Genomic DNA, 25,766 nt, shown 5'->3' on the forward strand with positions numbered 1-25,766 from the left:
TTTCCGGGTTAAAAAGCGGATGGGTTTTTGGGAATCCCGTGGGATAAAAAGTAGCCTATGTCCTTCCCCGGGATGTATCCCAAGTATGTACCTTTCATTAAAATCGGTTCAGCGGTTGGGCCGTGAAAACGTAGCAGACAGACAGACACACTTTCGCATTTATAATATTATAGTATAGATTAGTATAGATTTTATCGCTGCCCTGTAACTTACCTTTATTCCCCACAACACATGCTAGTGATTTCAAACTAAAAAATATATTTTAACAAAGGTCTTTTAACTTTTTGGAGCACACAAATTCCATAAGTCCCGGATTTCAAAGAGAAAAATCCAGGAAATTATTTATTTACAGTTGGCAAGCCTACACAGTACCCATTGAATGTAATCTAAAATGTAAAATATTTGATTTTTATATTGAAAAACATTTTTACACTCCCATGCGCGCGCGAATAAATTTTCATCGTTCACAGAAACGTGCGAATGCATGCAAAAAAATGTTCAAAATTGTGCAGTTTCAACACAATGCGATCGTTGTCCATTTTTTGACTGGTGTCAAAGAAATTGCAACGCACTGCATTCTCGTATACAAAGTAAAAATTTTGGTAGGTGTACACATTTTTCAAATAAAGGAAAATTGAAAAAAAAAAAAAAAACCAGTCGAGTTGGATTCACACATGAAGGGTTCCGTATACCATCGTACAAGAAATACGTAACACTTTTTCCTTTTTTTTGTCAAATTCACGGTTTTTTGGATTTTTTCCCTATAAGGATAAATGAATAAACTAATAAAGTCAAACAAACACATAGTCGTATTTATGACATGAGTAGTAATGGGTAGTGCAGTAATTTTTAAAAGGAGTTTTTTAATCGGATCACATTCATAAATACTCAAAGGCAGTCGATATCCATAAAGCTAGCAATGAAATAGATCCCGGATAATCTTTTAAGTAAGCCAACTGATCGTCCAAAGTGCCCCGGGAGCTCCAACCGATTACAGGCACATGTGGCACATTCTATTCGCATTAGTTGTTCATAATGCCCCACTGTATCGTACTGACGGCGAACTAGTCTGCTGTGTTACGTCACATGGCCGCACTTTATTGTAGGAACTTAGTGGGTATGAGGAACTGAGCACCCCAATAGTTTGAGGCGATTACTGTGTCGTATTATCATATTATACTTAGGTACAAGTGTAAACTAAAAATTTATAACACCCCCGACAAGTGAAGGTTTCAGTAACTAGAAAAGAGCTGATAACTTTCAAACGGCTGAACCGATTTTCTTGGATCATAGCTAAGAACACTCTCGATCAAGCCACCTTTCAAACAAAAAAAAACTAAATTAAAATCGGTTCATTAGTTTAGGAGCTACGATACCAGAGACAGATACACAGATACACACGTCAAACTTATAACACCCCTCTTTTTGGGTCGGGGGTTGAAAATGGCGCGTGAGAAGTCATTTTGTACGGACTGTATCATGCATTAGTAGGTAATTTCGCCCTGACTTATCACACTGACGTCGAATTACTCGTAGTTCAATGATAAAGCCGCACTTTATTGTGATGAACTTAGTGAGTATGAGAAACTAAATACCCCGGGAGCCCCCGGAGTTCGTGTGTCGATTACTGTGGCGTGTTATCATAATACAATTACGTACAATGCACGTCCACAAAATATGATTGGCCCTGTATCCATACTATTATAAATGCGAAAGTGTGTCTGTCTGTCTGTCTGCTATCTTTTCACGGCCCGACAGTTTAACCGATCCTGACGAAATTAAGTACAGGGTTACCTTATATCCCGGGGACGGACCTAGGCTTTTATCCCGAAAAATCAAAGAGTTCCCACGGGATTCCCAAAAACCCATCCGCTTAACCGATTTGTATGAAATTTGTTACCGAGGTAGCTTGCGTCCCAGTAATTAACATAGGTAACTCTTTATCCAGGAAAATCAAACAGTTCCCACGGGGTCTGACCTAAATCCACCCGGACGAAGTCGTGGGCATCCTCTAGTTGGCATTAAAAATCTAGGAAAAAGGGCTCACCTCCTCTGACTTCGCAGACGAGGACGAGTTCGTTTCCCTCCTCCAGAGGGCCGACGACTCCCGACACGTCGCGCCCTGATTTGTCGTACAGGATCAGCTGATGTGGCGGCACTGCAACAACATTTATTGGATACTAGTTTTGAGGAAATATTATTATCACTGGCTACTCTTATTATAATTCAATATTCTATACTCTCACGCCCTTGTACAAAATAAATACTTAAATAATAAATAACTAAAATTTAAAAAACCCCCGATACAAAAACCTCTATAAGAAAACTAGAAAAGAGCTGATAACTTTCAAATGGCTGAACCGATTTTCTTCGATTGTAGCTAAGAACACTCTCGATCAAGCCACCTTTCAAACAAAAAAAAAACTAAATTAAAATCAGTTCATTCGTTTAGAAGCTACGATGCCACAGACAGATATACAGATACACACGTCAAACTTATAACACCCCTCTTTTTGGGTCGGGGGTTAAAAAGCCGATAGCAAATTTAATAGACTTACAATTTACATACATAAAAATAAATAAACCTACATACACGTTACAACGGCCGGGGGTCAGGGCGACAGGTTGAAAAATTGGCAGACCATCCTAGTCGAATCTAGTCTATTTATTATAATTATTATTAGCCTAGTTATTATAATAATTATTATGCCTCCTCATACGCATGGCTAAGGTTTGGAATACTCTTCCGCGATCCGTGTTTCCTATCAATTACAATCCAGGTATCTTTAAAATAAAAGTGAAAAATCTTCTAGGTAATACCTGATGCTTTTCAGTATTAGAGGGTCACTCTATTAATAATAATCTCTCAGGCAATTTCAATACCATTTCAGAAACAAAGCAGTAGTAACAACCTGTAAACAAAAGGGAAGGTCCCAAAACCGAATTACTGTTTCGGACCCTTCTCTGTATTAAATAAGCGTTCAATACAATCGACTTGGATAACTTTGTACGAGCCTAAACGGCAATGGTTTGCTCTTTCGTCATGATCAACCCATCGCCAGCTCACTACAGAGCACGGGTCTCCTCTCAGAGTGAGAAGGAAAGGGTTTGTTCAATTGGTCTATCACGCTGGCCAAGTGATTTGCAGACTTCACCCACCTTTTGAGAGTATTATGGAGAACTCTCAGGCATGCAGGTTTCCTCACGATGTTTTCCTTCACCGTTAAAGCAAAAACTAACTCTGAAAAGTTAGAGGTGCGTGCCCGGGATCGAATCCCCAACCTCCGATAAGGAAGCGGACAGACAGACAACAAAGTGATCCTATACGGGTTCCGTTCTTCATTTTGAGGAAAGGAACCCAAAAATCAATAAAAATATCTCATCAACCCTAAATACTAATATTTGCTGTAAGTTGCATGTCGGCCAATTTGAAGGGAATTCTGAAATCGAAGTCGGATGCCGGCAATTAAGCGCCACTCCGGTCGATATGAGATTACTTCGCCTTCAAATGCCGCTCAATTTGTTTGATCCATTGACAGAACTAATTGGTTTCGATCCTTGTTGAGTTTTCCAATTTCTAAATTACTATATATTCAACTATAATATTTATAGGCTAACTAGTTTTTCTTGCAATTCATACGCGTGGGTAGATATAAGTTGTTTAAAGATTGCACTGGTTGTTTAACCCTTTCTTAATCTTTCTATGCCTGCATCGTATCTCTCATTGCTGAGGGTTATGACTCCTTTGCATCACTGTCCATACAATAAATGTGAATTCTTTATTGGTTTGTCTTTCAATCATGCCGCAATGGTGCAACGGATCGACGTGATTTTTGGTGAAAAAGTAAAGAGTGACATAAGCTACTTTTAATTCCGGAAAATTAAAGTTCCAATGGGATTTTTCAAAAACCTAAATCCACGTGAACGAAGTCGTGGTCATCAGCTAGTAGGTATATGATAACGCGTTCTTGTGATCTTAGGAAGCTCAAAAAGAAATAATGATGAAATGAAATACGTAGCTACTTCTATTTAATTTCAGCGACGAAATTACGTTCATTACTAACGGCCACTTAGTGAAAGATGAAAACGTTAGCGTTCATTATTTCCCACCCTCGTCCTCATTCGTTATCATTTGCGCAATCTCACACAATTACATACACGGTCCGTAATAAATAGGAGACAGCTCATATTATTAAGGTTAGAATAAAATATTTACCAGTTAACAGGGCTCTCTCCGTCACTTACTCCATACAATCGTAGTTCCAATTTCATTTGAATATTAAGCAACCAAACTCCATGAAATTTTGCAGACATATTCTAGAAACTAATATCTGTGACTATCGTATTTTAGATTTTTTCTAAAAATATTATGTAGTTTTAAAATTACAGGGGCTCAAAGATCTGTATCTGAATTTTTAAGACCGCGTAACTTTGAAACGGAAATCTGGAAAACCACAGGCATAGATATTAGTTCCCGGAACGTTTCTACAAAATTCCATTGAGTATAATAGGTTAGTATTCCAATGAGGGACGAACTACGTTTGTATGGAGCGGGTGACGGAGAGACCCCTCTTAAGGGTGGAGTACAACATCGTGGGGAAACCAGCATACCTGATAGTTCTCCATAATGATTAATGATCTAAATCCTTTGTTAGGGTTCCGTACCTCAAAAGGAAAAACGGAACCCTTATAGGATCACTTTGTTGTCTATCTGTCTGACTGTCAGTCAAAAAAACCTTTAGGGCACTTCTCGTTGACCTAGAATTAGGCAGGTAGGTAGTTTTTAAAGATACTCGGATTGTAACTGATAGAAAACGCAGAACGCGGAAGAGAGACCTAAATTCCAAAAGATTTTAAACCTTAGCCATGCGTATGAGGAATGATGATTCATATTTTGTTTCTTATTAACCGTATTCAAAAAAGGAGTAGGTTCTCAATCCGTTGGTTTTTATGTATGTTCACCGATTCCTCCTGGACCAATTTGGTTTTTTTTTTTTTGAAAGGGTATACTTTGCAGGTGGTACCATATTTTGGTAAAGATCTGATGAATATCTTCGGAGATGGAGACCAGAACACCTCAATGGATAAGAGTAAATTGCTCGCGATTAGTGTAATAGCTTAGTAAACAGTAGGTTTTTAACTAGGCATAGCATATTGTAGTACAGTGGGGACACTAAAAATTGTGAAATAAAAAAGTAGGTTTTTTTTTTGATTTTTTTTGTGCTCCATATTCTTGCGTCGTCAGCGACTCGTTTGATTCCTAATTTTAACCAAAAGCACTTTCACTTTACAACATTTCTCCTATTTAAATGTATCAATGGCATATTATTCACCTTTTGAGTAATGAATTGAAACATCCCCTTTATAAACGTAAAGCGATTTCGAATACCTATTATCGCTTACTAGGCATATTCACGAATAAAATCGACGTTTCAAATCGCTTCATTTTCTTTCACGAATAAATCGATATATGCGCTCAGCTGCTCCGCGAACTTGTTTCATTAAATTCAAATTTAGTGTTGTACTTATTAATTCAAGCGAGCGTTCTCTTCACGTTGCTAGTCGAATACGCGGGTGCTTTTAATATTCCTGTCGCTTTCGCATTTATTGAGTGAAGTATTTTTTGTGAAAAGTTAAGGCTTTATCGCTGTTAGGGGTGGTAATTAGTATGTTTTTAACCCCCGACCAAAAAAGAGGGGTGTTATAAGTTTGACGTGTGTATCTGTGTATCTATGTATCTGTGTATCTATCTGTGGCATCGTAGCTCCTAAACGAATGAACCGAATTAAATTTATTTTTTTTTGTTTGAAAGGTGGCTTGATCGAGAGTGTTCTTAGCCTAAAATCGAAGAAAATCGATTCAGCCGTTTGAAAGTTATCAGCTCTTTTCTAGCTTTCTTATTGAATAAATCATTTATAGATATACATAGATATATCTTATTGAATAAATCATTGAATTTGAATTTGAATTTAATTTGAAATTTCTTATAGAGGTTTTTGTGTCGGGGGTTTTTTTAAATTTTGAGTTATGAAACTTCATTGTAAACTCATTCTTTTGATTTTTTTAGGAGATTAGTAGGTCTAGTAGAACTGTAGCGACTTAAAAGGTCTCTCTCTGGATGTAGTACTTCAGAATACGTAATGTACAGGTAGTAGTATCTACTATCTCTTTGTATTTTTCCTCGCATAAAATTATGACGATTAAGACCTATCAATTTAGTTTAGAAAAAAAAACATTTATTAAAGCTGTTTTACGCTGGAGATCAGAAAACAGAAAACATAAAAACTACTGGCTGGTGCGACAATTTCCCTGTATTTAAGATTAGTAAATGGTCTATAATATGCTCTTATATAATATGGCCTAAGGTGACATAAAAGCTGTCGTTAGTAATATTATACTATGATTAAGTATACTATACAATGAGTACACCTATTTAAATTGCACACAATAAACCTAACGCGAATTCATGCACGCAGCTGCAATATAAATAATATGCATACCGACTTCGATGCAGTTATGTTCAATAAAACAATACGATTCCGCTTGGTATACAGCAGATAAGTGTAAATTAAAACTTTATAACACCCCCGACAAGTGAAGGTTACAGTAACTAGAAAGGAGCTGATAACTTTCAAACGGCTGAACCGATTTCTTGGATTGTGTATCTGTCTGTGGCACCGTAGCTCCTTAACTAATGAACCGACTTCACTTGTTTTAACGTTGAAAAAGAGTTCTGTATATCTGAGAGTTCTGCATAATGGTGAATGAAGTCTGCCAATCCATACTGGGTCAGCGTGACAGACCTTCTCATTCTAAAAGGAGACCCATTCTCAGTAGTGAGCCGCTTATAAGTTAATCATGATGATGATTATCTATCCCGTGGCAATTTCAAAAGGTCTGGCCTTATTCGTTGTCTAAATTATTATGAAGGGAGTGTCTTTTGCAAATTTTCAGCTTTTTAGGTACTGGGCGCTTGAAGCGTCAGTTAATGAGTCAGGACTTTTCTTTTGAATATTTAGAATAGATTTAAATTGATGATGCCCGCAAATTTCCTTTGCGTGGATTTAGGTTTTTTAAAAATCTGTGGTACAAGTCAAAGAGTTAGACTCTTTGACTTTCGTGGACAAAAAGTAGCTATGTTCGTTCCCAGGACGCAAACTATTTCGGTACCTTTCACAGAAATCCGCTAAGTTGAGGACGTACAGACAGACAGATACACTTTAAGAATATTACCAGCTGATGCCCACGATAGGCTATTAAAAATCCTAAGGGAACTTTTTGATTTCCGGGATTAATAGTAACCTATGTCACTTTCCAAGCCTTCAACTATACCCATGCAAAAAAACACGTCAATCCGTTGCTTCGCTGCAACGTGATTGAAAAACCAACCAATAAACCAACAAACAAACACATTTTCGCATTTATAATATGGGTAGTGAAGTATGGAGTATGGATTGTACTCTTTACTCATATAAATAATTAATTAGCCAGATTTTAGCTTCAGTTTAAATAGGAATAAATAATGAGGGCTGTTAATACTAAAGTGTGTGACTTCAATAAAGCAATATTAGTTACGTACAGCGAATCATAAACTGCAATTATGAAATAGCGTTGCAATTGGAACAAACATTTATAGCGTGCATGCAAATATTCTTCTAGAGAGGAAACCGGAATGGCGGCCCGTATCGTGGGGCCAGCGAGCTAATAGCTGTAGAACATGTAGCTTTAAGAGGGCTCTCTCCGTCACTCGTTTCATACAATCGTAGTTCCAATTTCATTTGAATATTAAGCAACCAAAGTCCATGAAATTTTGCAGACATATTCTAGAAACTAATATCTATGTCTGTGGTTTTCCAGATTTCAGTTAAAATATTCGGTTTCAAAGTTACGCGGTCTTAAAAATTTTCATACAAATCATTGAGCCCCTGTAATTTTAAAACTACATAATATTTTTAGAAAAATCTAAAACACCACAGACACAGATATTAGTTTCTAGAATATGTTTGCAAAATTTCATGGACTTTGGTTGCTTAATATTCAAATGAAATTGGAAGTACGATTGTATGAAACGAGTGACGGAGAGAGCCCTGTTAATAGTTTCAGTGATAATACGTTGTTTACATTTAAAATAAATTAAGTTAAATAAATTAACATATGAATAAATTAATTTAAATAAACAGACAAGTGCGAGTCGGACTCGCGCACCGAGTATAAGCAGCATATTATGTCACTCTCAAGGTCTCTATATCCATGCAAAAAATCACTTCGACGGGTAGCTCCGTTGCGGCATAATTGGAGGACAAACCAACATATCAACAAACAAACATACTTTCGCATTTAGGTATAGATACAGTGGGCGTGTGTCTACATCTATAGTTATTAAATAAAATGTTCCCGTTAATATACCTAACCTCAGGTTACGTAGAAATGAAAACGTTAGCTATCATTATTTACCTTCCCCAACACTCAGTGTGTTATCACTTACGCTATCTTATACAATTACTCGTGTGTTACGTATATTTGATGATAAAATGTGTAACCGTTAGTATAAAAATGGTCTAACCCCAAAATTAGGTTTTTAGATGAGCTTTGTCAGCGATTATAATAATGCTTGTTTGAATTTTTTATAATCTAAATAATAATTAATTCTCAGGACAATTTTTAGAAAGGATTTTTTGGCATCTGATCTCCGGATCCTTATAACAACGCTTATTTTTGAATCAGTAAGCAGTAAGCCTGTTTCTCTTTAGCTATGAGTTTACTATCGGCTCAGAAAGCCAAAATGTATGCCAGAAAAAAGCTGAGGAGTTACTGATGAAAAGCCATCAGCAACATTGACATATTTTTCATTTTTATGAATTTCGATTTGATGAAAATCAAGATTGTACTAAAATTAGGTAGAGATAAGAATTTTTGTTTGTAATCGATAAAACTCTGAAACTAATGAAGCGATTTTAATAATTCTTTCACCTTTAGAAATCTACTTTATCCAAAAGCAGAATAGGCTAACATGTCATATGAATATAGCCAATGCTACTTTTGGATAGAGTGGTATCTAATTTTATCTGAGCAAAGCCAGGCGAAATCTTATCAGCTAATTAAGATTAAGATGAAATCAAAACAATATTATTATTGGTATAACTATCTGTATTTTGATAAATTGTAGGTTAGGCCACTTTGTTACTGGCGGGTTGTGTAGTATGACAGAGACTACGCTTGTAATTATGGCGTCTGAATTATGTATGAAGTGGTGGCTTCAATATGGAGTCTACTTAAATAAGTTATGTCGCAAATTGTTCGGCTTTTTTCAAATTTGGGTTATATCTTTTATCCATAGGTACTTAATATTATAAATGCGAAATTGTGTCTGTCTGTCTGTCTGCTACCTTTTCACAGCCCAACAGTTTAACCGATTCTGACGAAATTTGGTACAGGCATAGCTTATATCCCGGGGACGGACATAGGCTACTTTTTATCCTGGAAAACTCACGGGATTCCTAAAAACCCATCCGCTTAACCGATTTGTATGAACTTTGGTACCGAGGTAGCTTGCGTTCCTGTAATTGACATAGGCATTCCCGGAAAATTAAACAGTTTCCACGGGATCTTTAAAAGCCTAAATCCACGCGGACGAAGTCGCAAGCATCCTCTAGTTTTTTCATATTATGGATTATATTATATTCCATATATTACTTTTATGATTTTTTAGATTATATATTATGATTTTTATTAGATTATATATTCCATATATTACAAGCGAACCACCCTGGCTTCACACAGGTGCATTGTAGATATTAATATGGTGTGAGTGTGTGGTTACTTTGTTATTTCAAATTTCAAATTTCAAAAGAATAAGACAGAATTTTCGATGAAAGCTCTCAGTCGGTTTGATTTCTTCCGACATTTTGAAAAATTATCATCATGTAACTTAACCCAAAACAATACTAAACTAATACCTACCTCTTCAATCACTCTAACTATTGATGAAAATCACATTAAAATCCATTGCACAGTTTAAAGGACCTGAGCGTACAGAGGAATAGATGGCGGGAAGCGACTTTGTTTTATACTATCTACGAGTATGTAGAGAATTTGGATGGAAGCAGGCGATGCTTTGCGATAATCAATAATACGTGTTTCAGGACTTTTGGAAATTTCTGATCTTGTTAGATTTATCCAATCTCCGCCAAATATTAGCTCATTTGAAAACAATTCATTTTCTAATCTGACTAATCGCGAACTCGAACTTGTCTTACGAGATGATGACTGCGACTTCGTCCGCGTGGATTTAGGTTTTAAAAATCCCGTGGGAACTCTTTGATTTCCGGAATAAAAAGGTGCCTATGACCATTTCCGGGATGCAAGCTACCTCTATACCAAACATCTAAATCGGTTAAGCTGTTGGGCCGTGAAAAAGTAGCAGACAGACAGACAGACACACTTTCGCATTTATATTAAGTATAATAATATGTAGATGGATGTCTGGTTTGACGGAGATTATTGACGAAAGCTCATAAACTGGTGCCCATAAAAGCAGACTTGCACTAAAATGGAACTTAAAGCAAACAGTTCGCGCGTTCCAGCAAACACTTTGCACTAGGGAGTTGGTTATACAATATTTAGCTAAACGGTCAATATAGATTGAAGCGTAGTCCTTTATTCTGTTTTTTTTTTAATTTATTATACCACCACAAATTCGCGGTTTTCAGATTTATTCCTCTACTTGTGCTATAAGACCTACCTACTTACCAAATTTCATGATACTAGGTGAATGGGAAGTACCCTATAGATTTCTTGACAGACACGACGGACGGACGGACAGACAAACAGACAGACATACAAAAGAGTGATCCTATAAGGGTTCCGTTTTTCCTTTTTAGGTACGGAACCCTAAACATGAAGAAAGAGCGTGTCAATGACCCGAATTTCGCAAAATGATATTTTAGTGCTCCCGAAAAACTGTAAATCTACCCTTCTCTAAAACACCCCGAAAAGCTTAAACACAAAATGAAGAATATAAAAAGCACCCGCGCGGCAAACTCATGGCGCGAGAAAACGCTCGCTTGAATTAATAAGTACAACACTAAATTTGAATTTAATGAAACAAGTTGCCGGAGCAGCTGAGCGAGTATTGATCATCTTTTGAAAGAAATATTTTCGTTTTCACACAAGTTACCTCACTGCGGTTAAGGTATTGGACTGCAGTAATAAAATGATGTGATGATTTGTATAGCGGTAGTTTATGGGGCTAGAATTCATTGTTGAAGAGAATAATTAAATAAAAATCATGATTTTTCTTTATTTTTAATTGACCCTATTGATCCTTTTGCTAAAAAAGGGCTGTCTTCACTAGGTTATCATCACCGCCTTACAGCAATAATATAATATAATAGAACAGAACAGAACAGAACAGAACAGAACAGGACAGGACAGGACAGAACAGAACAGAATAGAATCGATTTTCATTCAAGTAGACTTCACAAGTGGTTTTTAATCGTCAAAATAATATTTTACCACTGGTTCCTACCGAGCCTAATAAAATAAATGCAGCTAAAAATGTATTCAAGACTCAAGAGTCAAGACCTATTTCGAACAGTAACCTATTTACCGTTACCCAAAGCAAAATTTCGCAAATTAATTCACGTCGAGAAAGCGTGTACTCTAAATTTGATATCGTCGTACATTATTGCGATAAGAGCACTCCGGGGTTTCTTTGACGGCGCGTCGCATGTAACCTCTCATTCGCCTCCCGAAACTCAAAGGAGTTATAACAAAGCTTTGTTTTGCATCGCCGCTTGAGAAAGCCCCTGAAAGGCTGGCTTTTTAGATAAGGCTTCTATATGTTCTCCGCATACGCTAAAACATTCCGAGTTGGTTTTTCCGTGGGAATGTGTACATCTGACGTAATTCCATTCAAGTTTTCGGGTATTTCGTATAATCTATCTAGATAGTTCTTCTATAGGTTCTCCTTTCAGCAAAGGTAGTTTAATGATTGTGTATAATAAATGTAATTAATATATTGTAAATTGCGATGCCCTGACAGGGCGTCATGTAACTATACTTATTTAGCTTTAAGTTATATAGTTATTAGTACATGACAGCAATGAAATAAATAAATGAATAAATGAAGGTTGCCTGGTAGAGATTGCTCTAAGCAATAAGGCCGCCTTTGCACACAATATTTTTTTCTGTTTTCTTCTTTCTATGTGTTGTGTTCCTTTACAATGTGTTTTTATGTGCAATAAAGCGTTCAATCTATCTATCTATCTACAGTTTTCAGTGTCCTACTTGAAATATCAGAGGTTTGTATGGTAGAGTAGCATTGATCTCAGTCTACTAACAGGGACCCAAAGATGCATATTATCCAGCAGTGAAGTTCCAGGGAAAAGAACAAGTAAGAGCGTAGTTCACTACTGGCCATGTCATTTCGAACTTCATCTATCGTAGCACTACAATCCCGTCGTTACCACGATCCATGCAACTGGATCGGAACACCTGGTGGTAAGTGATGATGTAGTCTAAGATGGAAGTGGTCTAACCTGAAAGGGGTTTGGCAGCTCTTTTAAACCCATAGGTACGCCTTTGGTATCAATTTACACCATTGGTACACGGCATCGTACCGGAAACTTAATCGCTTGGCAGCACGGCTTTGCCGGTAGGGTGGTAACTAGCCAAGGCCGAAGCCTCCCACTAATAAGACCACAGCGCGTATTACTGCGCCAGGGAGGTAGTCAAAAATCTCTCTTATTCGGACTTCGAGAGATTCTTAATAGATAAATATTATGTATTACATACCTAATGGGTCAGCTAATAGATGAAATAGCAGTAGATGAAATAATATTAGGTAGGTACATTATCTGATATAAGCTTCAAAAGTATTGCCTTATTAATCAGAACTGTCAGTAAATACTAGATGGAGTTCGTATCTCGAAGATTGATCGTGTCCCTTGATAGTAATCTTATTTTGTCTGGAATTAATATAAAGCCATCTAAGTAGGCATATCTTCTACAAAAATGAGTCAAGTGCGAGTCGAAATAGCACACGAAGAGTTCCGTGCCATGGTACAAGATTCATAATTTTTTTTTTTATGGCGACCATTTTGTAATTTTTATTATTATAGCAGCAATAGCAATGTAGATGCTGTGAAAATTTCAACGGTTCACGAGATACATCCCACTGACAGACGGACGGACAGTGGACGCTTAGTAATAGAGTCCCGTTGGCACTCATTGGGTACGGAACCCTAATAAAATGTAATACGGCTATGGAAACTAAGATCGAAATCTTAATAGCTCGGATCCTTTTGTTTTATTTTTCTACCAGATGCAGAAGGATATGGGAGCAAACAGCGTTATTATTCCAAAAAAACTTCTACAATTATCGTTGACTCCTACGTATGTGAGGAAGTTTGAATGAATTCTACAGCGTATACTATGGCCATACAACTAATTAACGAATTACTACTAGTTCCTACCTATAATCTTGTAATAAAATCTCCATAAGACCAAAGGGAAACGAGCATAATCTAATCCGCTTTGCCAAAAGTGGCGGACATGAACCAAAATAGTTTTAAAACAATGACAATATTGTAACCTTTGACAATATAATATAAAGATTTGATTCAAAATCAATAGGGGAAAAAGGGTATTAAATATTAAATAAAAAGAGCATAAATCGATATTATTTGTATAAAAATGACTGAAAAATAATTCATTTACTATACTATGAGCATACGGGTGCGCCGCGTGATCATAGGCATTCATACGTATATAGTACATATCTCTTTTACACTTAGTCACATCGTTATACTGGCGCACCGAGCGGCTTACTAATCATCACCGTTAATATCAAAATAATTTGGTTATTGATGTTTTCTATATGACACACTAAGAGGTACATACATTTATACTAATAAAATGAAGCAAGTAGAGCCACTAAGACGTCAATGACAAGTCAGAACATTATTTTGCCAAGCATTTTCAAATACCGAAACTTTTAAATTTTTTGTCATTGTAGATCAGAGCCGTATATGAATGTACATACATATACAATATACATACTGATTATAATTTTCGTTCGCGTCCGCCGCCGCGGGTACGGTTTCCATACTAAAGTGCCCGTTTGCCTTTAAGACTATACTTTAATACGCAAGTTTCCTAGAAAAAATAACTTTTGTCTTACTAAATGCCAATCGTTAATGTAACACGCAATGTTTTTACTGCAGACTTTCATTTCTTTCTCTATTATTAGTTTACGTAAAAAGTAAGGTGACCTTATTTTTTGTGGAAAAAAGTTTTAGTTTGTAACTAGTTTATACAATGTCATTCCGAAGGTCAAAGTTTACGTTTACCTAATAGACTTTACGTAGGGGGTTGATTGATGCGTATGAACGCAAAGCATACACGCAATACGATGATCATAATCATCACCATTGACAGCCCACCTAGGAGGTCCTGGGTTCGATTTTATAATTTCTAAACTGGTCTGGTCTGGTTGGAGGCTTCGGTCGTGGCTAGTTACCACGCTACCGGCAAAGCCGTGCTGCCAAGCGATTTAGCGTTCCGGTACGATGCCGTGATGCAGGGTAGAAACCAAAGGAGTATGGCTTTAATGAAAATTACCATACCCCTTCCAGGTTAGCCCGCTTCTATCTTAGACTGCATCATCAGTTACTACCAGGTGACGGGTGAGATTGCGGTCAAGGGTTAACTTGTATCTGAATAAAAAAAATGTCAACCCATCTACTGCACACGGGGTTACTATCAGAATGAAAGGGGAAAATGAAAATATCGAGCAAACGATCAGGCGGGTCACCTGATGTTAAGTAATTACCGCCGCCCATGAACATTTGTAGCACCAGAGAGACCGCCAATGTGTTGCTGGCTTTTCAGGAATTTGTTAGTCCACCCCTTGAAAAACCCCATGTTGTAATCTAATGGGAACACCGTAGAAGGGAGTTCATTTCACAGTTTGAATGTGTGTGGAAAAAAGGATCTGGCACAATGGGTTCTAGGTCACCAGGAAGAACCCTAAAGGTTTCTTGACAGACAGACAGACAACAAAGTGATCCTGCAAGGGTTCATTCTTCCTTTTGAGGTACGGAACCCTAACAAAACGGCACATTAAAGTGCAATGCCCTAGGAAATTGGCAGCACACATAAATTGCGTTTGACCGAACGGGCATCTACTAAACTAAGGCTCTATGCATATTAATGAGCTTTGTGTTAGTTCGTGAGCTGTAAAAATTACCTAAGCGACATAGGTACGCTAGTGAACTGCGGGTTAACAAATTACCTATTACCTAATGCATCTCATGTACAAATACTAGCGTGGAATGATGTAAATACGCTAATTACTGTGTTCATTAAACTGTTAGATTACAATCTTACGTTCTGTAGACTAAACGCATTTGAATGTAAGCTTCATCATGATCTACAAGGAACCACTAGCTCCAGGAAAAGCTAATCACAAAGCAAGCAATACGCGCCACCACCACGCAGCACCACACACACTAATTCCAAAACCACTCGACGCACATTTCACTCCGACACCGGAGCATCCTCTGGAGATATAGACTTTACAATGCACAATCGAAAAATATCATGGACTTCTGCAAAGTATCGCCTTCTTACATTATACAACATTCATCATGATCAACCCATCACCAGCCTAATACTGACTACAGGTCTCCTCTCGGAATGAGAAGGATTCGGCCTTAGTTCACCACGCTGGCGAAGAGCAAATTGGCAGACTTCGACAGATTGTTAGATTTCAGGCAGTAGAATATTGTATTAAAACATTGTATTAAAGCAGGACTCATTTACAATTTAAAACCACGACAAACATATATATAATAAATTTTATAGACTTTGCGGCCCGAGGTGGTTCCACGGAGATAATAAAATTACATGCTAACTCAATTTTGTTCAGGACATGTTAATGTTGCTAGGGAATATCCGGTATTATAATTGAGATCTAGAACATTCTACGTAAACTACTCTTTACTACTTTCTATATATTCTGGAGCGGCTATAGCGTAGTGGTTAATTCCTCTGCCTCCAAATCGGGTGGTCGGGGATTCGATCTTGGGCATGACCCTGTAACTTTTCGAAGTTATTTGCGTTTTAAACTATGAAATATCACTTCCTTTAACGGTGACACATCGTGAGGAATTCAGCATGCCTGCGAGTTCTCCACAATGTTATCAAAGGTGTGTGAATCCGCACTTAGCCAGCGTGGTAGACTATGGCCCAATATTTCTTATTCTGAGAGGAGACCCATGCCCGTTGTGCGGCCGAGTATGGTACCATGGGGATACTCAACCATTATAAAAAGAGTACTGCCCAACGAAAATCAAGAGGGTACGCGCCAGGATTACCAACTAGTAAAGTGTGACACAGTTTAAGAAATGAAAATATGTAAATATATACAAGTGTAAATTAAAAATTTATAACACCCCCGACAATTAGTGAAGGTTACAGTAACTAGAAAAGAGCTGATAACTTTCAAACGGCTGACCCGATTTTCTTGGTTTATAGCTAAGAACACTCTCGATCAAACCACCTTTCAAACAAAAAAAAAATCGGTTCATTAGTTTGGGAGCTACGATGCCACAGACAAACACGTACACAGGTACACAGACACACACGTCAAACTTTTAACACCCCTCTTTTTGGTTCGGGGGTTAATAAGCGTTTTCTTTCTTTCTTTCTTTCCAAAAGTGCTTTCGTGCGATGTGCGGACCTTATGAGTCATTTAGACCATTGTTCAAGACTGTGAAAGCTTAGTTTTTCAAGTGGTTTAGGTCTTACCTCAGTCAGTAGAGTACAAAAATCTTACCTAGTCATAGAAAAAATCGCGTGTTCCCTTAAATCTACATAAAATCTGTTGTTAGTAGGTAGGCAGTAGCAGTAACCCTAATATAAAACTTGCGTTATTAACAAATTGGCCGAACAAAGTTTTACTGTTCAATAATGACTTCAATTTGGTACTACAATAAAAACTAATCAATTTCACTAAGATCTAGACTTAGATAAAGAACTACCGCTTTCTAATGGCCATTAAGAAAGAAGAAGAAGAAATATAAATATATAAAACGAGACTTCGTTCGCGTGGAATAGTGACTTTTCGGGCAGCGTGATTCTTTAAATTGACATAACTTTTTTATTTATGAACCGATTGACATGAAATAAACACTAAATGTTAAGTGAAGTTTATTACAATATATTAGTGAAAACCGTATTTAAATCGAATAAGCCGTTTCTGATATTAGCGTGCACAAACACACAGACAAACAGACAAACAGACAAAAAAAATAATTACAATTTCGGGTTCGGCATCGATATAATAACAACCCCTGCTACTTTTTTTTTATATATTTTCATTGTACAGACACCACTTTTCTACAATTTTATTATAATATGTATAGATAGATAAGGTGACTGATTGACTGATCTATGAACGCACAGCTCCAACTATTGGACGGATCGGGCTGATAGTAATATTATAACGTAGACATCCGCTAAGAAAGGATTTTTGAATACTTCACTCCTAAAGAGGTAAAATAGGGGATTGAAATATGTGTTGTCCATGTGGACGAAGTTGAGAACTTATTCTAGTTCTATTTCTGTATTATCTAGGCATCGGTTCCACAGACATGAATCTAAAATTCTAAATTCAGAATTTCGCTGCGTTTGCATTCCTATTAGACAAAATCTAGATTTTTCCTTAGACACAGAAATCGAACCTAAGCACTTCGCTCATAATTCGAGTAAACATACGAGTAATATTTCAGAAACTCATCAAAATCACATTTATTAAGACAAAGGCTTTGAGAGCTATTAATTAGTACCTATACAGAGCATCATTGCTATTAATGATGAATTAATTAAGAATGTACCAATTAAGGCCGGGGGTGTGATTCCGCCCTGAATTTACGCCCATTTCAAGATACTGGGGAGTATAATTAAGCGTTAACATTACAATTAGGTATTTTACTTAATTAGCTATGATCCGTGATGCTCGTGCCTAATTATTTATATACATCGATGTACTTATATCTAATTAATCTTTACTTTTAATATTAGAATTTTGATAAGTAAATAAGTAGTTTAATTATTTGTCTGTCTGTCTGTCTTGTCTGTCTGTCTGTCTATCTGTCTACATCTGTAACGGCTGGACCTATTTTGACGGGACTTTCATTGACAAGTAGAGGATTAGGCAAAGAGTAACACGCAATAAAGTGTGAAGTTTACCGGTCCGGAATACGGTTGAAATACGATCTAAACGTACCTAGGCACAGCGTACGAATCGAACGTTTAGGTCTTTTTCATGTGCACATACAACTTTTATAATTAACTAGCTGATGCCCGCGACTTCGTCCGCGTGGATTTAGGTTTTTGAAGATCCCGTGGGAACTGTTTATAAAAAAAATCTTTACTTGAAAGGTCATCCCGTGGGAACTGTTTGATTTTCCGGGATAAAAAGCTGCCTAGGTCAATAACAGGGACGCAAGCTACCTCGGTACCTTTCATACAAATCGGTTAAACGGACTGGTTTTTGGGAACCCCGTGGGAAGTCTTTTTTTCGGGATAAAAAGCAGCCTGTGTCCGTTCCCGGGATATAAGCTAACCCTGTACCAAATTTCATTAGAATCGGTTAAACTGTTGGGCCGTGAAAAGGTAGCAGACAGACAGACAGACACATAGACAGACACACTTTCGCATTTACAATATTAGTATGGATTAAATTATGCATGTACCAGGTACTTACCAATAACAGAGAGCCGTATCTGAAAATTTCGTGTGGGTGAGTTCTTGAAGTCGACTCGACAGCGATACACGCCCTCGTCGTCGAGCTGAACGGTGTCAAGGGTGAGCGTGGCAGGACGGGCCACTGTCGCGAAGTACGCGCGCGGCCCGAACACATTCGGGTCAGACCACTGCAGCGCCTTGTTGAAGGAGCGCCCGCGGACGTCGAAACTGGAACAATGTTTTTATTTCATTTCTACGTGCTTGGTTACCGGGGGTTGCATCCCCTGAAAATAAAAATCCTATTTCTGAGATAAGAAAGGGTTTGTTTTATTATATTTAAGGTTAGCGACCAATCTTCAAGGATATTAAACTTACTTTTGAGGAGATGTAGGTATTAACAGGACTCTCTCCGTCACTTACTCCATACAATCGTAGTTCCCATTTCATTTGAATATTAAGCAACCAAAGTCCATGAAATTTTGCAGACATAGTCTAGAAACTAATATCTGTGTCTGTGGTGTTTTAGATTTTTCTAATAATATGTAGTTTTGAAATTACAGGGGCTCAAAGATTTGTATTTTTCTTTAAAAAAAGGCCCAACTTTGTGCTCGTTTTTCTAGACAATGGAGCAATTTAATGAAATTTGGAAAAACCACAGACCTAGAAAATTTAATGAATATTATGTAGTAAAAAAAATTATCGTTATATATTTTATATTGTTATAATTGTGTGGGAACTACGAAAACCAGAAATTACACCCAGAAATCTTGAAAATTTCGTGCTGTCTCGATTTGTGCAAGCGGGGTGGTGAAGTACGGGGGACGACACGTGAAACTGACAGAAACTGACAGTCTAAACACACGGGCCACATTTAGACTGCACCCAACTCCAAACTTGTCGATAGGTCTAACTAAATACACTGGTACATTTCAACTTGCGTTAGACATATGCGTTACCTACTCAGACGTTGCCTGTAGATAAAAATATGTCTCATGTTTGCTGGCAATAGCGCATGCATCAAACCCTGCAAGTTGCAACTCTCTTGCAACCTATTCCTCACGCAATACGCACAGCTTTAATATTATAATTTTTGACAATGTATACTATATGTAATGCCATATCACAGGTCACTCTCTGATTTATTGCTAACAATTTACTTCCAAATGCAAAGAAATCTAAGTGTGTTGAATTCACACTGCCCAATACCAGGACCTTAAATGACATAAGTTCATTGATAAATAATCATATGTTGAAAATAAAGGAGAACCCCGTGTTTCTCGGTATAATGTTAGATGCAAAGCTTCTATGGAACACCCACATATCAACACTTGATGGTAAACTCAGCTCTGCTGCTTAAAAAAATTAGAAATCTGTTAGAAAAATTCGACAGGTACTGACGTGGAAACTGCAAAAATTGTATATTTTGCCTATTTTCACTGTACTATGTCTTACGGACTCTTGCTATGAGATAAAGCGGTAGATATTGAGAAAAAAATGTATTACAGAAAAGGACAGGACGTGCAATTTATAATTTAAAACCGCGCGCTGCCATACAATAAAAATATAAGGAAATAAGTACCTTATCTATTATCTTATAGTAGCTTTTAAATATATTTACAACTAGCTAATGCCCACAGCTTCGCTCGCGTGGATTTAGGTTTTTAAAAATCCCGATCCTTTCATTTCCCAGAACAAAAGTTGCCTCTCCGTAATAGCCGGTCCCCGGGATGCAACTTGTTTCTGTATCACGTAAGAATATTTAAACGGATGATCCTTTTCAAATCCCGAGGGATCACCAGGATTTAGGAATGCAATTTCTTACAGCATCAGGGTTGAGGTCAACGACAAAGTGTTTACTTGGTATAGATACCTTCAATATCAATTAATAATCGACACTTTTTAAAGCCCATTAGCTTTAGTAGTCAGGTCCCCTGCAACATCAGGATTGAGGAGTTGGAATCCAAATTTTTTATTGAACAATGTCGCAAACTTTCTTTATCGATTAAAAAAACTACCCAAAATTACGCAGTTAGGTTACCTGCCAAATTTCATGGTTTTGAGTCAACGGGTACCCTAGAGGTTTTCTTGACACACACGACAGACAGACAGATAGACAACAAAGTGATCCTATAAGAGTTCCGTTTTTCATTTTGAGGTACGAAACCCTAGAAAACGTAGGAACGGCATTCCGAACCAGTGGTAAATTTTTCTGACCATCCAAAAACACTTTGAAGTTTACCTAAAAGTTTACAGGAATAAAAATTTATCATTGTATTCCATTCCATTTCATTCTATTCCATTCTGTTCAAAGATAAATAGATAATAAAAATATTTGTCACCGAAACAATAATTTACGATACATCAACCAATATCAATTTTACTGATGACAATCTGACTATTACCAAAGTGAACGACTACTATAATATCTATTATATACGACTAACATAATATGTATTATAAATTGTGTGCCGTTTGCATTCTCACTAGGTTCTCATTAAGTTTGTTTTATTTGGTTAAACTTTCTGGCATTTATATTGTTATGACGTTTAATTGGCAAACAGTCTGTTTATTGGCTCAAACTCAAAATTTCAGCCAATCACAATAAAGAAAATATTGTAATAATGATTGATGCAGCTTTCTGTAATTGAAAACAAAATATTTGACATTAACTTGAATGTGACAGTGTTTTCCGAATAGGGTTGCCAGAGGCCCCGTATTTTACTGGTTACCCCGTATTTCAGGATACAGAAACCTGTAATTATGAAAATAAAATACGGGGCAAATAAAACTAAATATTTTTAGGGTTCCGTAACTCAAAAGCAAAAAAGAACTCTTATAGGATCACTCCGTTGTCTGTCAGTCTGTCAGTCTTTCTGTCTGTCCGTCTGTCCATCTGTCCTTCTATCCGTCTGTCATGTGCTCATGAACAAATATTAGTATTTTCAATTTTCAAAGTAAGATAACTACATATATCAAGTGGGTTATCATATGAAAGGGCTTTACCTGTTCATTCTAAAACAGATTTTTATTTATTTTTATGCATATTTTTTTAATGCATAACAGTTTTTGATTTCTCGAGTAAAATGTCGGAAAAAATACCCGAATACGGAACCCTCGGTGCGTGGGTCTGACTCGCACTTGGCCGGTTTTTTACAAATTCAGCAGGAGCTGGCTGGCGAAATCAAACACTGACGTTATGTCCAGTAGAAAGAATATTTTCCTTTTGCGGCAATGCGTAGCCGAAACCCACTCGATATTGATCATGGTCATAGCCAAGGCAGCGGGGCTTGGTTTGAGGATGTAAGCCTTTTTTATACAAGTTAGCCCGTGACTTTAATCTTTTCTAGTGGTAAGTGATGATGCAGTCTAATTTCTTGGCCGTTAGGGCCATAGTAACCATATAACTAGCCATGACCGAAGCCTCCCATCAGACCAGAAATTTAGAAATGGCGACTGCGCCTGGGAAGCCGTCAAAAACCTAAGCCTAAAATAATACTTACACTATTTCTTGCATTTGCTTACCAATTTTTTTTGGAAATATATCAAACATTTCGCGCTCACTTCACTCGCGCTTTGAATTTGTATTACTTGGTGTAAACCCCGCAATTTCGTTTGCATGAATTTAGATTTTTAAAAATTCCGTGGGGGATTTTCCGGGCTAAAAAGCCGCCTAAAAAAAATGTCTGGGATGCAAGTTACCTCTGAATAGTAAGTACCAAAATTTTGGTAAAGAAGATGGGCCGTGAAAGGGTAACAAATAGATAGGCAAATAGATATACTGTCGTATTCGTAATATTAGTATGGATAGGAAGCTTTAAAAATATAATCTTGCTATGGCTAAACTCGTTTCCCTTTCACTTTAATTTTTTCTGTATTGAACCAAAAACACTTACGCTCACTGCGCTCGCGATTTTTTATTGTTGTATTTTATCTCACTGTCAAATTGAAAGGCGAAATTCCACTAACCAGGTAATTAGCCCATAAAGTTGAGCGAATGTTTTTTTCCTCATGACAGGATTCAGTTCCGGCCCTGATAAAACCTCTCCCGTAATCGATTCCTGGCTACGGCCATAGTATTGATACTGTGAAGGTGGAATTACAAATTAAATGTAATTTTAAGTTAAAATGAAAAGATTGTATGCATGAAATGTATAACATTTTACTTTACAAAACTTAAGAGTTTTTAAAAGCTATTTAAATAAATAAATCTTTTATTTAAAACCACATTGCAAACACAGTTCACCAATCAAGACACGGCAACATACGGAGAAAAAATACAAAACTTACAAATAAACTGAAATATCTAAATAGGCTTTCCATGCATTTCAGAGAGAACCACCGCCTATTTCTTTAAATACTTCAAATTTTCAAATTTCTTCAAATCTAAACCCCGTATTTTTGATGGTGGTAGCCTGTAAATCAAAAAGAGGCAGGTGGCAACCCTACTACTTCCTAGACAGAATTTAAAAATTGTTTTCATTACTCGGTATGCCTACTGCCATAGTGTGACAGAAAGTGTGACGGTAGTTGTGACCTCTGATTGGCCGACTCTCTTTCACTATTTGCTAAAATTGATGATTGCAACAACAATTTTTTCTTTTTTGTAATCGAAAACAGAACACGGACGTCAAACAGGTTGACTAATTGCAATCATTTCTGACCGGTTAACATTGTTCCGCTAGTGGCTCAAACTCACTGTCGCAGCAAGAACATGGTAAATTCAGCCAATCACGGCAATTTCAATTAGTTATCACAAATGTACCGATCTAGGAACCGAGAATGCACGAACCAGGGCAGATAGAGATAAGAACAATAATATCATACGTAGGAAATCGACGGGGGATTGTTGACAACGATAGCCTTAAAAGCGTCACTCAGTAAAATCATAACCCATCCTTTTGGCTTTGCCGCAGTCGGGTAAAAAAGCAGGTATTATTAATTTCTTTTTAATTTTTAATGAATTATTTGGAATGCCCTCCCAAAACTTACGCGAAGGCACAGTTTGAACGCGTTGAGAGTTTTAATCTAAAAAATGTAATGGCAAAATAAATTAGGAAAAAAAAAATAGGTTTTCTTGACAGACGCCACAGACAGATCGACAGATGGATCGACAGACAGACAACAAAGTGATCTCATAAGGGTTCCTTTTGAACCCTTAAAATCAGTAAAAATCTAAAGGATGGAATATAATAACAAGCTACGGTATGTCACGTTTGCCCACTCGTAAAATGAGGGTAATTAACATTATTATACATTACGAACAGTCGTTCAAAACCACTCAACGATTCCGAGCGCGCGTGCCCCTGAATTTTTAATTGATGTTCCTACACAGGAAATCGTAGTAAATTCAATTTATTACGTTAGCATGTGGCAAATGAATAAAATTACTAAATTATCTTCGCTAATTATTATGTTTATGATGGCGTTGGTCTGATTTGTAAGGGGCGATAGCCTAGTGACCCCCCCGAACAGGAGTTCGTGGGGTCTGAGAATCGATCCCCGGCACGCACCTCAACTTTTCAGAGTTATACCTATCCGTTTCGAGGGGCATGAGACGGGTCTGCCCGCGATATTCAAATTTAATTTGGTTTTTCGCAATTTGTAAACTAATACGACAAAGTAGGCTTATGGCACTTGAATTGCGCCAATGGCAGTATCATCCTCACAGATTTATAAAAAATCTTTACTTGAAAAGGTCCAGTTTAAGAAATTAGCTATAGTATCGATTAATTTGTGAGTAACTCATGTCAAACTCATTATTTTGACTAAAACTTTCAAGTTAAGATTTTTATGTAATCCTGTGAAGATGATACTGCCAATGTCGGAATTAGGTAGAATGCCATAATTTACCTATTTCAATAATTTACAAATTGCGAAAAACCAAATCACACTAATATTATAAAGGCGAAAGTGTGTGTGTGTGTGTGTGTGTGTGTGTGTGTGTGTGTGTGTGTGTGTGTGTGTGTGTGTGTTACTCCTTCACGCAAAAACGACTGGACGGATTTGGCTGAAATTCGGAATGGAGATAGATAATATCCTAGATTAGCACATAGGCTACTTTTTATCCCGGAAAACCAACGAGTTCCCACGGGATTTCGAAAAACCTAAATCTACGCGGACGAAGTCGCGGGCGTCAGCTAGTTAAATATAAATTTCGCGGGCAGAACCGTCTCTTGCGCCTTAAGCAATCATTGCATTGAATTGCTTGCAAATAAATATCTCTTGCTTTATCGGGAGAGATATAAAAAGTGCACCTGTGTTTGCGGTCACACTTGACAACGTACATGCCTGAGATTTCACCATGATGTTGTCAAAGGTGAGTGAAATCTGCCAATGCGCACTTGGTCAGAGTGGACTAAATAGGTCTAAGCCATTTTCATTTTAAGAGGAGATCCGTTCTCAGTTGTGGGCTAGTGATAGGCCGATGATGGTAATGAATACTAGCTGACCGCTTCTCTGGGAATTAATTTCTGAATCTCCTTTCTTACTAGGGAACGTCACACTAATATTATAAAGGCGAAAGTTTGTATGTGTGTGTGTGTGTGTGTGTGTGTGTGTATGTTTGTTACTCCTTCACGCAAAAACTACTGGACGGATTTGGCTGAAATTCGGAATGGAGATAGATAAATAATATCCTGGATTAGCACATAGGCTACTTTTTATCCCGGAAAACTAAAGAGTTCCCACGGGATTTCGAAAAACCTAAATCCACGCGGACGAAGTCGCGGGCGTCAGCTAGTTATAGATAAAAGGTTCTTGAATCAGCATTGGTTTGTCAGTCAGTTAGTTTTTAATTTAACGGATAGACTCGTAGGAACGCTAGTGTCACCATCATTATTAACAGTTCACTACTCCACGGGTCTTCTCCCAGAATGAGAAAGGGTTTTTTTCACCACGCTTACCAAGTGCGGATTGGCAGACTTCACACACCTTTGAGAACAATATGGAGAACTCTCAGACATGCAAGTTTCCTCAAAATTAATCCTTCACCTTTAAAGTTAGTGAATAATGTG

The 25,766-nt window shown here is 37.2% G+C and overlaps 1 protein-coding gene across 3 annotated transcripts in view; it reads right to left on the bottom strand.

The window, feature by feature from the left end:
- Positions 1 to 25,766, bottom strand: part of LOC123874751 (hemicentin-1-like) — a 156,524-nt gene that overhangs the window by 59,217 nt on the left and 71,541 nt on the right. For all 3 annotated transcript variants that reach the window (XM_045920239.1, XM_045920238.1, XM_045920237.1), the window contains exons 4-5: positions 18,773 to 18,981; positions 2,048 to 2,158 (exon numbers count right to left, since the gene is read on the bottom strand). In XM_045920239.1, the coding sequence (XP_045776195.1) occupies positions 2,048 to 2,158; positions 18,773 to 18,981 (320 nt within the window). The remainder of the gene's footprint in view (positions 1 to 2,047; positions 2,159 to 18,772; positions 18,982 to 25,766) is intronic.

This window comes from Maniola jurtina, chromosome 19, assembly GCF_905333055.1.
Source record: "Maniola jurtina chromosome 19, ilManJurt1.1, whole genome shotgun sequence".
Classification (NCBI taxonomy): Eukaryota; Metazoa; Arthropoda; class Insecta; order Lepidoptera; family Nymphalidae; genus Maniola; species Maniola jurtina.